Below are 15,477 nucleotides of genomic sequence, written 5' to 3' on the forward strand. Positions count from 1 at the left end.
GCGAGGAGGATCTGATGGTTGACTGTGTCGAAGGCTGCAGATAGATCTAGGAGAATCAGGACAGAGGAGAGGCCTTTCGCTTTTGCTAAGTGAAGTGCCTCTGTGACCGCAATGAGGGCCGTTTCTGTGGAGTGGCCAGTCCGGAAGCCAGACTGATTGGGGTCTAGGAGGTCATTCTGTAAGAGATAAGCAGTAAGTTGGTTGGATACAGCACGTTCAAGTGTTTTAGAAAGAAAGGAGAGAAGAGAGACAGGACGATAGTTGGCTATGACGGTGGGGTTCAGGGTTGGTTTTTTTATGAGGGGCGTGACTCTGGCTTGTTTTAGGGAGGTGGGGACCACCCCCGAGTTGAGTGAGGAGTTGATGGTTGCAGTTAGGAATGGGAGGATGTCCGGTGCTATGGTCTGGAGGAGTGGGGAGGGTAGCCGGTCCAGCTGGCATGTAGTTGGACGGGTGAAGTGGTTAGAACAGTGAAGTGGTCATGGTTAGAACAGTGAAGTGGTCATGGTTAGAGAGTGAAGTGGTCATGGTTAGAACAGTGAAGTGGTCATGGTTAGAACAGTGAAGTGGTCATGGTTAGAGAGTGAAGTGGTCATGGTTAGAACAGTGAAGTGGTCATGGTTAGAGCAGTGAAGTGGTCATGGTTAGAACAGTGAAGTGGTCATGGTTAGAGAGTGAAGTGGTCATGGTTAGAACAGTGAAGTGGTCATGGTTAGAACAGTGAAGTGGTCATGGTTAGAACAGTGAAATGGTCATGGTTAGAGAGTGAAGTGGTCATGGTTAGAACAGTGAAGTGGTCATGGTTAGAGAGTGAAGTGGTCATGGTTAGAACAGTGAAGTGGTCATGGTTAGAACAGTGAAGTGGTCATGGTTAGAACAGTGAAGTGGTCATGGTTAGAACAGTGAAGTGGTCATGGTTAGAGAGTGAAGTGGTCATGGTTAGAACAGTGAAGTGGTCATGGTTAGAGAGTGAAGTGGTCATGGTTAGAACAGTGAAGTGGTCATGGTTAGAACAGTGAAGTGGTCATGGTTAGAACAGTGAAGTGGTCATGGTTAGAACAGTGAAGTGGTCATGGTTAGAGAGTGAAGTGGTCATGGTTAGAACAGTGAAGTGGTCATGGTTAGAGAGTGAAGTGGTCATGGTTAGAACAGTGAAGTGGTCATGGTTAGAACAGTGAAGTGGTCATGGTTAGAACAGTGAAGTGGTCATGGTTAGAACAGTGAAGTGGTCATGGTTAGAACAGTGAAGTGGTCATGGTTAGAACAGTGAAGTGGTCATGGTTAGAGAGTGAAGTGTAGAGCCATATGGAATCCGCGATCACGGAATCGCGGACGGAATCGCGGAATTGAGCAATAAAAATGGAATCAACTATAAAAAAAAAAAATATTGTAAGCAGTCATTTGAGGCTTCATAAAAGCAGCACAATGAACACAAATCTGTCAGTGCCGAGTCCGACCTCATCTTAAATAACAAACGGCATTGCTTGTTGTAGTTAACAAAGAGAGGCAGAGTTGATTTTGCAAAAATATATATACCTTTTTATTTTTATTTCTTTTAATCGAATTTTATTTTCATATTCGAATGAAATAAATGAATGAAGCTTCGAAGTATTTAAGACAGCCCTATTAAATGGACTGTTATATCTTATTAAATTGTGGACATTTATTCATTCCCACTTATTAGACACTATTTCTGATGGTAAAATGAGCATACAAAGCAAAATACAGAATTCTGAAATATTAAAACGGAAAAAACGGAATTTGGAAAAAAATTAAATGGAATTTGGAAAAAAATTAAACGGATTTCATATGGCTCTATGAAGTGGTCATGGTTAGAACAGTGAAGTGGTCATGGTTAGAACAGTGAAGTGGTCATGGTTAGAGAGTGAAGTGGTCATGGTTAGAGAGTGAAGTGGTCATGGTTAGAGAGTGAAGTGGTCATGGTTAGAACAGTGAAGTGGTCATGGTTAGAGCAGTGAAGTGGTCATGGTTAGAACAGTGAAGTGGTCATGGTTAGAACAGTGAAGTGGTCATGGTTAGAACAGTGAAGTGGTCATGGTTAGAACAGTGAAGTGGTCATGGTTAGAACAGTGAAGTGGTCATGGTTAGAGCAGTGAAGTGGTCATGGTTAGAACAGTGAAGTGGTCATGGTTAGAACAGTGAAGTGGTCATGGTTAGAACAGTGAAGTGGTCATGGTTAGAACAGTGAAGTGGTCATGCTTAGAACAGTGAAGTGGTCATGGTTAGAACAGTGAAGTGGTCATGGTTAGAACAGTGAAGTGGTCATGGTTAGAACAGTGAAGTGGTCATGGTTAGAGAGTGAAGTGGTCATGGTTAGAACAGTGAAGTGGTCATGGTTAGAACAGTGAAGTGGTCATGGTTAGAACAGTGAAGTGGTCATGGTTAGAACAGTGAAGTGGTCATGGTTAGAGCAGTGAAGTGGTCATGGTTAGAACAGTGAAGTGGTCATGGTTAGAACAGTGAAGTGGTCATGGTTAGAACAGTGAAGTGGTCATGGTTAGAGAGTGAAGTGGTCATGGTTAGAACAGTGAAGTGGTCATGGTTAGAACAGTGAAGTGGTCATGGTTAGAACAGTGAAGTGGTCATGGTTAGAACAGTGAAGTGGTCATGGTTAGAACAGTGAAGTGGTCATGGTTAGAACAGTGAAGTGGTCATGGTTAGAACAGTGAAGTGGTCATGGTTAGAACAGTGAAGTGGTCATGGTTAGAGAGTGAAGTGGTCATGGTTTGAACAGTGAAGTGGTCATGGTTAGAGAGTGAAGTGGTCATGGTTTGAACAGTGAAGTGGTCATGGTTAGAACCAGCGTTTCCGTTAGCCGGTAATTACCGGTATTTTACCGGCAAAATATGTTGAAGTCCGAATATTTAAATTTCTCCGGTCATAATGTCCGGTGAAAATAATTCCTCTAAGCACAATTTTATTATTTGAATTGTATTAAAATAGGCTAAAATTAAATAGCCTATGCGATGAACGAAACAATCATTACATTTGTTTCATTGTGCTTCGCTCTAATAAAGCGCGGATGGCGCCGCTCGGATGTGAATCTTTTTTTTTCTTTTTTTGAGCCTGTCTCGACAAACAGCTATACGAGCGAGAGAGAGAGATGGCCAAACAAGCTAAACTTAACAAATATTTCATGAAACCAAGCACAAGCAGGTCTAATAATAATGACATTGACAACGAAGATGAGTCTTCTGAAGTCACAGAGACCGCCGATGCTCCCGCGGAAAATAAACAAATGTCGAGCGTTCAGGCGGCGGCCCGAGTGGAAAGTTAAATTCTCCTGGCTGAGGTACGACATTATAGTCTAGTAGTCTAGCGTCTATGATGTACGAGAGATAACATTGATTGAACGTACACAAAGTACACTTTATTGATTGAACCACAAAGAGCATCCCCAGTCTGCTGCTACCGTTGCGAGCCTCGCAGAAGTCCACCTGTTCCAATGCAATGGGGATCTATCAAAGTCGAACCAACCAGACGACCCGCTGTTCTCGCAGCCTCGCATGTACAAAACGGATAGGCAGAACGAGACGGGGTGAGTAATTGTTGACATTTTTTAATCATATGCAACTGTTGGTTGACTGCCGTGTCACATAGTAATGCATATAATTGATTATAACTAAATGTAGGCTATAATGAAATCAACAAACGCATTACGAGCATGTGGCTCGTCCTCTCGCTCTCTGCAAACGAGGCAATGTGATGATCAACTACAGTTTGCTGTGTGTGAAGTTGAACATTATGATATGTGTGACGTGTCTGATACAACGAGGTGAAGCGATGTCGACTCGAGATTCATTTGGGGGTGCGTGTGACAGCTGCTGCAGCCGCGAGCCTGCGGCGCGGGAGCTTGATGCTGGATCAGCGTATCGCACTAACTTGGGAGGCGAGAGATAGTAATTTGATTCTGCAAATCAATTTCTCATTCTTCGCTTGATGTAATTAATACAAATGTCCAATATAACGGAATTCGTTAGTTCATAAAAATGTGATTATAACAGACTGCTGTTTAAAACTCTGACCGGAATTTCAGGAATATGTCCGGGGATAGAAATCTTGCAGGACACTCAGACCGGCACGAATATGTTCTAACGGAAACGCTGGTTAGAACAGTGAAGTGTTCATGGTTAGAGAGTGAAGTGGTCATGGTTTGAACAGTGAAGTGGTCATGGTTAGAACAGTGAAGTGGTCATGGTTAGAACAGTGAAGTGGTCATGGTTAGAACAGTGAAGTGGTCATGGTTAGAACAGTGAAGTGGTCATGGTTAGAGAGTGAAGTGGTCATGGTTAGAACAGTGAAGTGGTCATGGTTAGAACAGTGAAGTGGTCATGGTTAGAACAGTGAAGTGGTCATGGTTAGAGAGTGAAGTGGTCATGGTTAGAACAGTGAAGTGGTCATGGTTAGAGAGTGAAGTGGTCATGGTTAGAACAGTGAAGTGGTCATGGTTAGAACAGTGAAGTGGTCATGGTTAGAACAGTGAAGTGGTCATGGTTAGAACAGTGAAATGGTCATGGTTAGAACAGTGAAGTGGTCATGGTTAGAACAGTGAAGTGGTCATGGTTAGAGAGTGAAGTGGTCATGGTTAGAACAGTGAAGTGGTCATGGTTAGAACAGTGAAGTGGTCATGGTTAGAACAGTGAAGTGGTCATGGTTAGAGAGTGAAGTGGTCATGGTTAGAGCAGTGAAGTGGTCATGGTTAGAACAGTGAAGTGGTCATGGTTAGAGAGTGAAGTGGTCATGGTTAGAACAGTGAAGTGGTCATGGTTAGAGAGTGAAGTGGTCATGGTTAGAACAGTGAAGTGGTCATGGTTAGAGAGTGAAGTGGTCATGGTTAGAACAGTGAAGTGGTCATGGTTAGAGAGTGAAGTGGTCATGGTTAGAACAGTGAAGTGGTCATGGTTAGAACAGTGAAGTGGTCATGGTTAGAACAGTGAAGTGGTCATGGTTAGAACAGTGAAGTGGTCATGGTTAGAGAGTGAAGTGGTCATGGTTAGAACAGTGAAGTGGTCATGGTTAGAACAGTGAAGTGGTCATGGTTAGAACAGTGAAGTGGTCATGGTTAGAGAGTGAAGTGGTCATGGTTAGAACAGTGAAGTGGTCATGGTTAGAACAGTGAAGTGGTCATGGTTAGAGCAGTGAAGTGGTCATGGTTAGAACAGTGAAGTGGTCATGGTTAGAGAGTGAAGTGGTCATGGTTAGAACAGTGAAGTGGTCATGGTTAGAGAGTGGAGTGGTCATGGTTAGAACAGTGAAGTGGTCATGGTTAGAGAGTGAAGTGGTCATGGTTAGAACAGTGAAGTGGTCATGGTTAGAACAGTGAAGTGGTCATGGTTAGAGAGTGAAGTGGTCATGGTTAGAACAGTGAAGTGGTCATGGTTAGAGAGTGAAGTGGTCATGGTTAGAACAGTGAAGTGGTCATGGTTAGAACAGTGAAGTGGTCATGGTTAGAACAGTGAAGTGGTCATGGTTAGAACTAGGGCTGGGCGATATGGAAAAAAATCATATCGCGATAACGATATGATAATTTTATTTTATTTCTCGATATCGATAATTATCGAATTGTTATAAGTATAAAAAAAATTAAAAAATCATTGCCGCCATCTTTAGTGTTACATCCCCTCACACTCCAGTTCTCAGGCTGCAGCTGGTTTAAAAGCTAAAGTAACCCGGCTTCTCTGCTGGCTGTGGCTCCAGAGGAGTTGAACAGTTCTGGCTCTGCTAGTTTATTTTCGATCTTTTGGCGCTTTTTTGGTGGACAAACCACTGCACATGTGCACTGTGACTCGTGACTGGAGTCTAGTTCTGCTAGCACACATAGCCTACTGTGTACAGACTGTTTCAAAATGTATTTTAAATTAGAAAGCAAACAAAATAAATGGACAAGAGAAAAAGAAATCTGAATTTGGTCAGTATTGTCATTTGGACAAGCAAAGCCATTACTTTAAGTTGCAGGCAAGAAAGACAAGTCTGTCCACTGTCTCTGGTTTTAAAACTGCCCTGTTGCAGGTAAAAAAAAAAAAAAAAAAAAAAAAAAACGATTTTTCGATTTTTATTTTATTTCGATATTCGATATCGATTATTAAAATATATCGCGATATTTATCGTTATCGTTATATCGCCCAGCCCTAGTTAGAACAGTGAAGTGGTCATGGTTAGAGCAGTGAAGTGGTCATGGTTAGAACAGTGAAGTGGTCATGGTTAGAACTAGAGCTGCCGCGGTATTGATGTTTTCCTTACCGCACAAATTTGCAAAATATTTCCTACCGCACACAAAAAATTAAAATAAAAAGTTTGAATGCATTTTTTTTTTTAGTAGTAGTAGTCTACTCTTTATAGCATATAGCCTGCCTCTAGTCTAAATGTCTATCTTTAGAGGATGACTTTGCAGCATGAATATTGTTTGGGATTCGGCAAGCACGCATTAGTTATTGAAAGTGAAACACGGATTCGAAGTTTCCCCTCTGGTCGTGCGCCGTTCACTCGGTGTCGCGGGCAGGAGTGGCACTGGTTTCCCCCCCGACCCTTTCTTATTATTATTACTATAAAGTTACTACTTTATAATAAAGGCATTCGTTTTGTGGCATTAACATTATATAGTTATACGTTCAATAACATCAGCGGATTTACCGGACCAAGGCAAGCAATACTCAATTCATATCTCAGTTCCTTTCTTTGCTCAGAGCGTGCTGAGTTGTCCCATTCTGCGGTCTGTTAATAAAGTTTTCAATCAGACAAGTGTATAGAACGAAGGGCGTTTATTATAACATTCGTTGCAGACAGTAAAATCATTATGTCTCGTTTAGTACTCCTGAGGAGCGATGGTAGTCCACTCCGGCGGGGAGCTAAAGCTAACGTTATTAGCCGTATTGTGATGAGCTCTGATCAATGGCTGACATTCAGGACGTAAAAAACTGCAGGACGATCCAACGTGTGACGCGTCTCTCTTCTGACCAATCAGTGGTCTGCAATGTTTCACGTGACTTTTCTGGTACCCAATAGGGTCGCTTGGAACCTCGATAGAGGAGTAGGGTATATCTGCAGAGCCGCAAGCCCAACGAGAGGAGGGTATTTTATTATTATTATTATAAAAAACAGCGGTTATGCAGTATTCAGCCTACTCTGCGGTGGCCGTGATGTAACAGCGATACCGCGGTAATGCGGTAATCGCGGCAGCTCTAGTTAGAACAGTGAAGTGGTCATGGTTAGAACAGTGAAGTGGTCATGGTTAGAACAGTGAAGTGGTCATGGTTAGAGAGTGAAGTGGTCATGGTTAGAACAGTGAAGTGGTCATGGTTAGAACAGTGAAGTGGTCATGGTTAGAGAGTGAAGTGGTCATGGTTAGAACAGTGAAGTGGTCATGGTTAGAGAGTGAAGTGGTCATGGTTAGAACAGTGAAGTGGTCATGGTTAGAACAGTGAAGTGGTCATGGTTAGAGAGTGAAGTGGTCATGGTTATAGAGTGAAGTGGTCATGGTTAGAACAGTGAAGTGGTCATGGTTAGAGAGTGAAGTGGTCATGGTTAGAACAGTGAAGTGGTCATGGTTAGAACAGTGAAGTGGTCATGGTTAGAGAGTGAAGTGGTCATGGTTAGAGAGTGAAGTGGTCATGGTTAGAGCGTGAAGTGGTCATGGTTGGTTAAAGCGTAACTCTCAGTGAGTCTCGTTGTGAATAAAGACACTAGGGGTGGGGGGAAAAATCGATATGTAGTAGTATCGCGATACTTTGCATGGCGATACTGTATCAATACAGGGATGCCAAGTATCGATATTTAATTATTCATTAAAAAAAATTGTATAAGGAAGTTGCATTGTTCATTTCAATACCTGTAATAGTACAGTACTTAGTCCACACACACATGTGCATTCAGTTAAGTTGGAATATGACTGTAATACAAACAGTTAGGGCTGACCTTCGAAGCTTTTTTTGGCAATCGAAGCTTCGGGGCCGAGCTTCGATTTTAATTCGAAGCTTCGGGAAAAAAATAATAATAATAATATTTATTTTAATATTTTCTTTTAATTTTTTTTATTTTTTTGTTATCTTATGTTGTGGGACTTGTACAGCACTTTCGTAAACTTTGTTGTTTTTAAATGTGCTCTATAAATAAAGTGGGTTGGATTAATTAATTAAGTAGCCCCTTTCGTGACTGTGACGCATCCAACAAGGTTTCACTCGGCTGTGTGATTTAATTCAAGGTGGATCGCTGTTGTCGTTTGAACAACTTCAGATTTCATGGGAACTACCAATCCCCCAAATCAAGAATGTTTAAGATGAATGAAGTAAGATTTTGATTATTTGAAATATGGCCTGTGTAGACTAAACTATGCACAGAATTATGTCAGTCTACAAGGTCCGGATTCTACATGGTCCGGCAATGTAGACCTTGTAGACTCCACTACAGACCAATTATCAGTGAATGTTCATGCATTTTTAAGAAGGGCAACTTCCACAAAAAAACAAAGAACTCACCAAAACATCTCAGTAGCACCTTATCTAAATGTTATATTTCATATATGGAGATTCATATTTATTTATGTATTGCATGCATTTCTACATTTTATTTCCTATTTTGTTTATTCATCCCAGTATCTTTCTTTCTTATGTGTGGAATTCTACAAGGCGCGCGCACACACACACACACTTACATTTAGTCATTTAGCTGACGCTTTTATCCAAAGCGACTTACAAGTTCTGTACGACAAGACAGCAAGAAGGGTACAACTCTATCAGCTGAGTAACAATGTTCATCAAAGTGTTGCGTGTTACAGTGTAGGTTAGTTTATTAGGACAAGTGCATGACAGTAAGGTTAGTCACGGTTAGATTTTTTTTTCTTTTCTTTTTTATCATTTCAGATAATGGTTGAAGAAGTGAGTCTTTAGTCGACGGCGAAAGATTGGACGGGATTCGGCTGTCCTAACTGGGATGGGTAGTTCACACACACACACACACACACACACACACACACACACACTAGGGGTGGACGGTATAAACGGTATACGGTATAAACGGTATTAATTTGCTCTACGGTATGGATTTTGACTATACCGTTTAACCGGTAGAGCAGCTCTAAAATAGCAATGACGTCATGTAACCACAGCGCGACTATTTCAATCGCATTTGCCCCTAAAAATAGATAGAATTAGTCATAGATAATAGATATGTGCAAACTGGAAAAAGTTATTTAGGAGGCTTCGCGCAGTGGGCGTGTCAACACGCAATTGTCATTTCATAATAAACACATATCACCGCGGCGCACAGCAAGTTTCAATTTCAGTTCCTGGCATTTTTAACCAGTGGAGAAAGGTAAGATATTTCCCTATCGTTTTTCTTATATGAATTATTCTACGTTAATAAAACATACCTGGTGATCAACTACAGTTTGCTGTAAACATTAGATATGTGTGTAGTGTTATGATAACGACGGCAGCAGCGGGAGCCGGGAGGAAGGCGTGCAGCAGTGGATTTGCGAATAGCATGCAGCTGCAGAGCCGCAGAGCCAGTGGCTCTTTCAGGTCTGGTCACAGGCCCGTCAACCAGCGCCCCCCCACCCTTGCGCCGTCTCTAAGCATTTTGTGTGTCAATTTGTTGACACATGTGTCAATTTGTTGACACATGTGTCAATTTGTTGACACATGTGTCAATTTGTTGACACAATTGTCAATTCTTAAAGCTGAGGATGAGTGGCACCTTTGTCTCAATTCTTATTCAATTCAATTCGCTCTGCAGCTACATATGCTTCTAGCAAAATCCAGCCCCGCTGTTTGCAATGGGAGCAGGAGTCTCGACTCGGGACTTATTTTATTTGGAATATAATGACTTTATACGCAAAAGTAGCCTAGTTTTAAGTTAAAATATTATAAATCTACATGCCTTGAGGATGTCATTCTTTATATAGCCTGCCTATCAGGCAAAAAAACAGAAACACTGATACCGTGATATATACCGTTACCGTCTATGCTTCAAATTATACCGTGATATACATTTTAGACCATACCGTCCACCCCTAACACACACACACACACACACACACACACACACACACACACACACACACACACACACACACACACACACACACACACACACACAAATCGAAGTAAAAAAAAAAAACGAGATTTTTTTTTGAAAAAAAAATTAATTTTTTTTCTTTTTTTTTTTTTAAACTTCGATTTTTTTTTAATGTTCAAAGCTTGTGCCATCGAACGAAGCTTCGAAGTATTTAAGACAGCCCTACAAACAGTTCAGTTTGTCAGGTACATGCAACACAGATTACAGTGTTTACATCCGTCTGCTTGAGAAAATACCATGTTCTGCTATAAAAATTATTGAAGTGAGATGAACAGACTAAACTTTATTTTATTAGATAAAACATGTTGACAGTTTTACTTTGCAGTTAAAAAAAAAAATATATATATATCGCAATATTCGCGATATATCGAGTTAGGGCTGGGCGATATGGCCAAAAACGTTATCGCGATAAAATTATAAAATTATTTTCATATAACTCGATATCGATAATTATCGTCGATATAATGTCTGTCAAGTTTAATTAACTTATTATGCCCGGCGCCGATGGACGGGCTATTAATAGACTTGTTTTGCTGCTGTGAATGTCTCGAGAGTCGAGTTGATGTCGTCATCAGTCCGTGCACGTTAGCAGTTAGCCAAAGCAAGCGGAGTATCTCATGACAATGTACTAAAAATGACCCTAAAATACTCTGTTCCGCCCAATTCATTGCAACGCCGTCCACCGTATACCCCACACTACTATAACAGTTACCCTCAGAATTCAAAACACACACCAACTCGGCAGGTAACCTGTAAAATAGCGCCGTGCAAGCTAATTAGCCCTAGCCAGCCTCGTTTCCGAGCGGAGTATCTCATGACAATGTACTAAAAATGACCCTAAAATACTCTGTTCCGCCCAATTCATTGCAACGACATCCACCGTATACCCCACACTACTATAACAGTTACCCTCAGAATTCAAAACACACACCAACTCGGCAGGTAAACTGTAAAATAGCGCCGTGCAAGCTAATTAGCCCTAGCCAGCCTTGTTTACTGAGTCCTACCTCCGCGTCTCCTTCCGGGTCTCCTTCCGCTATCGGCCATCTCCTTCACTGATTGGTTGTTAGTGCGTGTGCTCATATCCAAGCTTGGAAAATCGATATATCGAAACTTTGCGACCACGTTTCATGTTTATTTCGAGGAAATAATTTATCGCGATAGTTATCGTTATCGTTTTATCGCCCAGCCCTATATCGAGTATCATTTTAGTATCGTATCGTGAGATCTCTGGCGATTTCCACCCCTAAAAGACACCCTCTCATAATGTCCTCGAAGTGCAAAAACTATTCACTGAAAGACTCTTGGATAACCCCGGGTTATTAATATCCTATATCATCTTGCTTTTATTACATTTCTATGTAAACTGATGCTCATCACGTTTGAGCATTGGCCCTCAGGTTGTTCTGAAGGTTAAATCAATGGACTACTACTAAGGACTGCTCCTGTGTGTGTGTGTTGATGGGTTCCAGTGGATGGTAAGTGGGATGATTGTTCTTCTTAGGTTAATAGTCTAGTAGACTGAAGAGCCCACAGGCCTCACGCGCTGCATGCAGAGTCAGTAGGTGTAGCCTTTACTAAACAGTGTCTTAAATGTTGGCAAAGAGAGGCCCACTATAGCCCAATAGTTTAGTTGACCTCAGTGTTGCTCGTTGGACGTAAGCTATCAAGTGGTTCTCTAAAGGCATACTTTATCTGACAAACCTTTCACATCCCTACAGGCTTGTTTGAAGTGGCTAATTCCTCTCGGTGTGAGTGATTCAATGTTGGTTCATAACGCTGCTCTGCTCTCCCGTCCTGCAAGAGAAGCGTGGTGGATGACGTGTGAATGTAGAGGGAAGATCACGAAAGTTAACGGCAAAATCAAAACCGCAAGACGGGGCTGAAGATCGAGCCGCTGCAGGAGAGGACCTCGTCTGAAACACATTTTAAAAGTCAACGCTTTTTCATCGTTAACGTTATATTTCTGCTTTCCACCTCCCAGCTTTGCTCAGCTCACGGACGGTCGTTCGCAGCCTTTTCCCTCGCTCCGCCTGGGCCGGAGTGGAACCGGCACCCAAGGGAGCCATTTCCAATTTGGACCTGTTTTTAGTGCTGCTGCGGCCGCAGCGACCGCTCTCCGGTTGGCCCAGATCCAGGTTCAGGCCCAGGTTGCCCTGCAGCAGCTCAGTGCTCTAGCAACCATAACCGCTGGCAACCAGCAGCGTCACGGCAACGGGTTGACAACAGTTTTATCTTCTCACCTGGCCCTCCTGAACCTCCTCGCTACGCGACCGGCACCTGTTGCAGGTATAACCGCGGTAACAAAGGACAAACGGCATCCGACTATGGCACAATATCCCTCAAGCAACATGTATCACCACCACTCCCAGCCTCAGGGGCAACAACACTTCCCCAACAGGCCTGGGCCCCCTCACCACCAACAACACCAGCAACAGGGCTTCCAATTCGCCCCTCCCAATCAGCTGCCTGACGAGCTGGAGTCAGCCCTGGGTATCAGGGGCTCCAGGGACATCGACCACCGCTTCACCGCGCCTGGGATCTCTAGGCATTCTTCGGAACCAGAAAGCTACTCCAGCATGGCACCGCTCACCTTTGACAACCAGCCGGGCCACCAGCAAGGTATGGACTGGTCCAACTACCAGCAGCCTACTAAACCGTTTGCTGGCCCGAGCCCACAGTCCCACCATCACCAGGGACCTCCTCCTCAGCAGCACAGAGGAGCAGGCATGCCAGGCTGGAAGTCTCCTCAGCAGCATCAGGGCTCTCACGGTGGTGTTGTGGACCTCCAGGGGTTATACACCCCAGAGAGTGCCGGCAGCATCCTGGCCAGCTTTGGACTCTCCAATGAGGATCTGGAAGTGCTGAGTCACTACCCGGACGACCAGCTGACCCCGGACACCCTACCCTTCATCCTTCGGGACATCCAGATCAACAAATCAAACGTCTCCTCGTCCTACTCTGAACCACACGGCACACGCAACATGCCCGCGTCCCGCTCCTCAGCGGGACACTCGCGCTCGCCGGACGTCCCCAGCCTCCTCGCCGTGACTCAGACGGCGGGGAACATTATCGACTACGGTCACGCCAGCCGGGCGGCGGCAGAGGACTGCAGCGCCGCCAGAGAGACTTTCAAACGAGAGCGGCTGCCCGCTAAGAGGACGGTTAAAATGTACCCGCCGGCCTCTCCGTCAGGTCCTAAACGCAAACCGGACGGAGCGCCCGGGAGGCGGCAGGTTCGTCTGGAACCCATGGAGGCGGAGCGGCACGGAGACATGGACTACCGCACGATGGGCGCAGACGCTCACAAGACCAAGCGGTCGCCGGGCAGGGAGTTCAGACCTCGTCACGACCGGGACTACCGGCGGTCGCGGGACGGGCTAAAACCTGTGCCCTCGTCTCAAACCAGACATCCTCCCTCCTCTTCTTCGTCTGCGTCAAAGCCACACGGTGGCCCCAGGAGGGTGCCCATGCCCACCCCCACCATGATCAGTGATTTCTCAGCGGATCCTCCCAAGGTGTATCCCCACACCTGCTCCCTGTGCCACGTGCTGTGTGATCAGCATAAGGTGAGTCCAATGAGTCCTCCGTCCTGGTATCCAGGGGTCTCCCTAAGCCAGGCACCGGTCACCGTGTGGGAGGAACGTTTCCTAATTGGGATTTGAGTTAACCGAAAATGGCATTTGTTGGCCTTTGCCATTGAAAACAATGGGTCTAAATAGCTTGTTAGCTTACAGCGAGCAATACTCCATTTGGTTTCAATGACAAATGCTAGCGATGCTAGTGTTCTGTTTTTATGGCGGCTTGAGGACATGCAGAAACGTTCCTCCCACAGTAAGAGTCTGGAAGAAAAATAACAAAAGTTCAACATGTCATGGCCTCTTAAAACATGTTAAAACATGTCATGGCCTCTTAAAACATGCCATGGCCTCCTTAAAAGGCCACCAGGGCCACAGCAGAGCAAAGGGACGTATTGGACCTTGTGTCACTGAAGCTGTTTGGACCTGGTTGTCGAGATCCAGATGCAGGCGCAGCATCAGTGAAAGAAGGTACAGTGTCGGACACTTTTCTAAGACTGCACTTTGTTCAGTGGCCAAATACTTCAATTGACAAATTAACTAAGCATCCTTGTATATATTCATTACTATTTGACAACTAAGAAGAGAGCTGAGCTGCTTCAGCTAAAGATGTGTGATACCAGCCTGTTATTTATCATCTAAGTAGGAACTAACTGACTGAGAACCAACATCACTGATCTAAGAACAGTTCCTACGCTGGTAAAGGAACACACCCACATTATGGGACATGCTCTTAACATCTTCTCCACAGTCAGACAAGAAGGTGGATACCAATGACCTCTCAGCGTTCAGTAGAAAACTATCCGGCTGCAAGCTAGCCTAGCGTAGCACAATTGAATGGAAGTGAAATGGTGCTAAGCTAGGCCAGGCTAGCTTTCTACTCACCGTGAGGACATTTGCATCCATCTTCTTGTCTGACTCTGGAGAAGATGGTAAGAGCATTTCCCTTAATGTTCATGGGGATCACTGTGATGTGTTGACTGTTGGGATGTTTTTCACCAGGCTTCTGTATTGTAACTTCAATTACTGAAGAGAAGGTGTTGCTGTCATTCCTCGACAACATTTGCTGGGTTACTGCCAAACCGCTACGTTGGGTACTGGGTACTGCTAGCTGTAAACCAGCTTGTCAGCCTGCAGTTAGTAATGGTCATTGATTTAAATGCTACAATGCTCATTTAAAAATTGGTTTTAAAAGTAGCTGAAGAACCAATCATAGAGTTCCAACGTCCCGCCCACCACCACAGGGAACTGATGGACAGGAAGTACGTTGAGACCATGGGATATTTGCATACAAGACGACAACATTTGTATGTTTTTGTTCTTTAAATTGTTGACACACAGCAGAGCCATTAAATAATAGAAATAAATAAAACAATACATTGTTTTCTGTGTAAATCCTTCATGTGTCCAGCCTGCTTCCTGTCATCCCGGTGGGGGGCGGGACTCTGGTTGTCATGTGACAAATGACTAAATGACAACGGACTAAAATTGGAACATTAAGAGAACAGTCGTCTGACTCGTAAAGCTGAGCCAACGTCTCCAAACCAAACCTTGTCTAAATGCAGAGAAGAAGTATTCTAATTCAATGTTTAAAAATGAGCTCAGAATAACTTTATTCACAAATCTCTTGAGTGAGTTTACTGGACCTGGTATAACCTGGAGAGCGCTCTACGATAACGCACTTAAAATAGAATTGTCTTCAGATCCAAGTGTTGCCTACAAATATACAGTGTCACAGTAGAAGAAGTCAAATGTACATGTGATGATTTAAAATGTTGAGCCCCATCCTTTATGATGTCACAATTAA

General features: G+C 43.7%; 1 protein-coding gene across 5 annotated transcripts in view; it reads left to right on the plus strand.

Annotated features, from left to right (window-relative positions):
* Positions 1 to 15,477, plus strand: part of LOC311232723 (uncharacterized protein) — a 103,075-nt gene that overhangs the window by 18,959 nt on the left and 68,639 nt on the right. For 4 of the 5 annotated variants that reach the window (XM_084338298.1, XM_084338302.1, XM_084338301.1 and 1 more), the window contains exon 2: positions 12,077 to 13,661. In XM_084338298.1, coding sequence (XP_084194424.1) covers positions 12,420 to 13,661 — 1,242 coding nt within the window. In that variant the 5' untranslated portion in view covers positions 12,077 to 12,419. Of the gene's footprint in view, positions 1 to 8,917; positions 8,951 to 12,076; positions 13,662 to 15,477 lie in introns of those variants that run through there. The other variant, XM_084338299.1, reaches the window with a different exon arrangement.

This window comes from Notolepis coatsorum (genome assembly GCF_963971535.1).
Source record: "Notolepis coatsorum genome assembly, contig: SUPER_7_unloc_2, whole genome shotgun sequence".
Lineage (NCBI taxonomy): Eukaryota > Metazoa > Chordata > Actinopteri > Aulopiformes > Paralepididae > Notolepis > Notolepis coatsorum.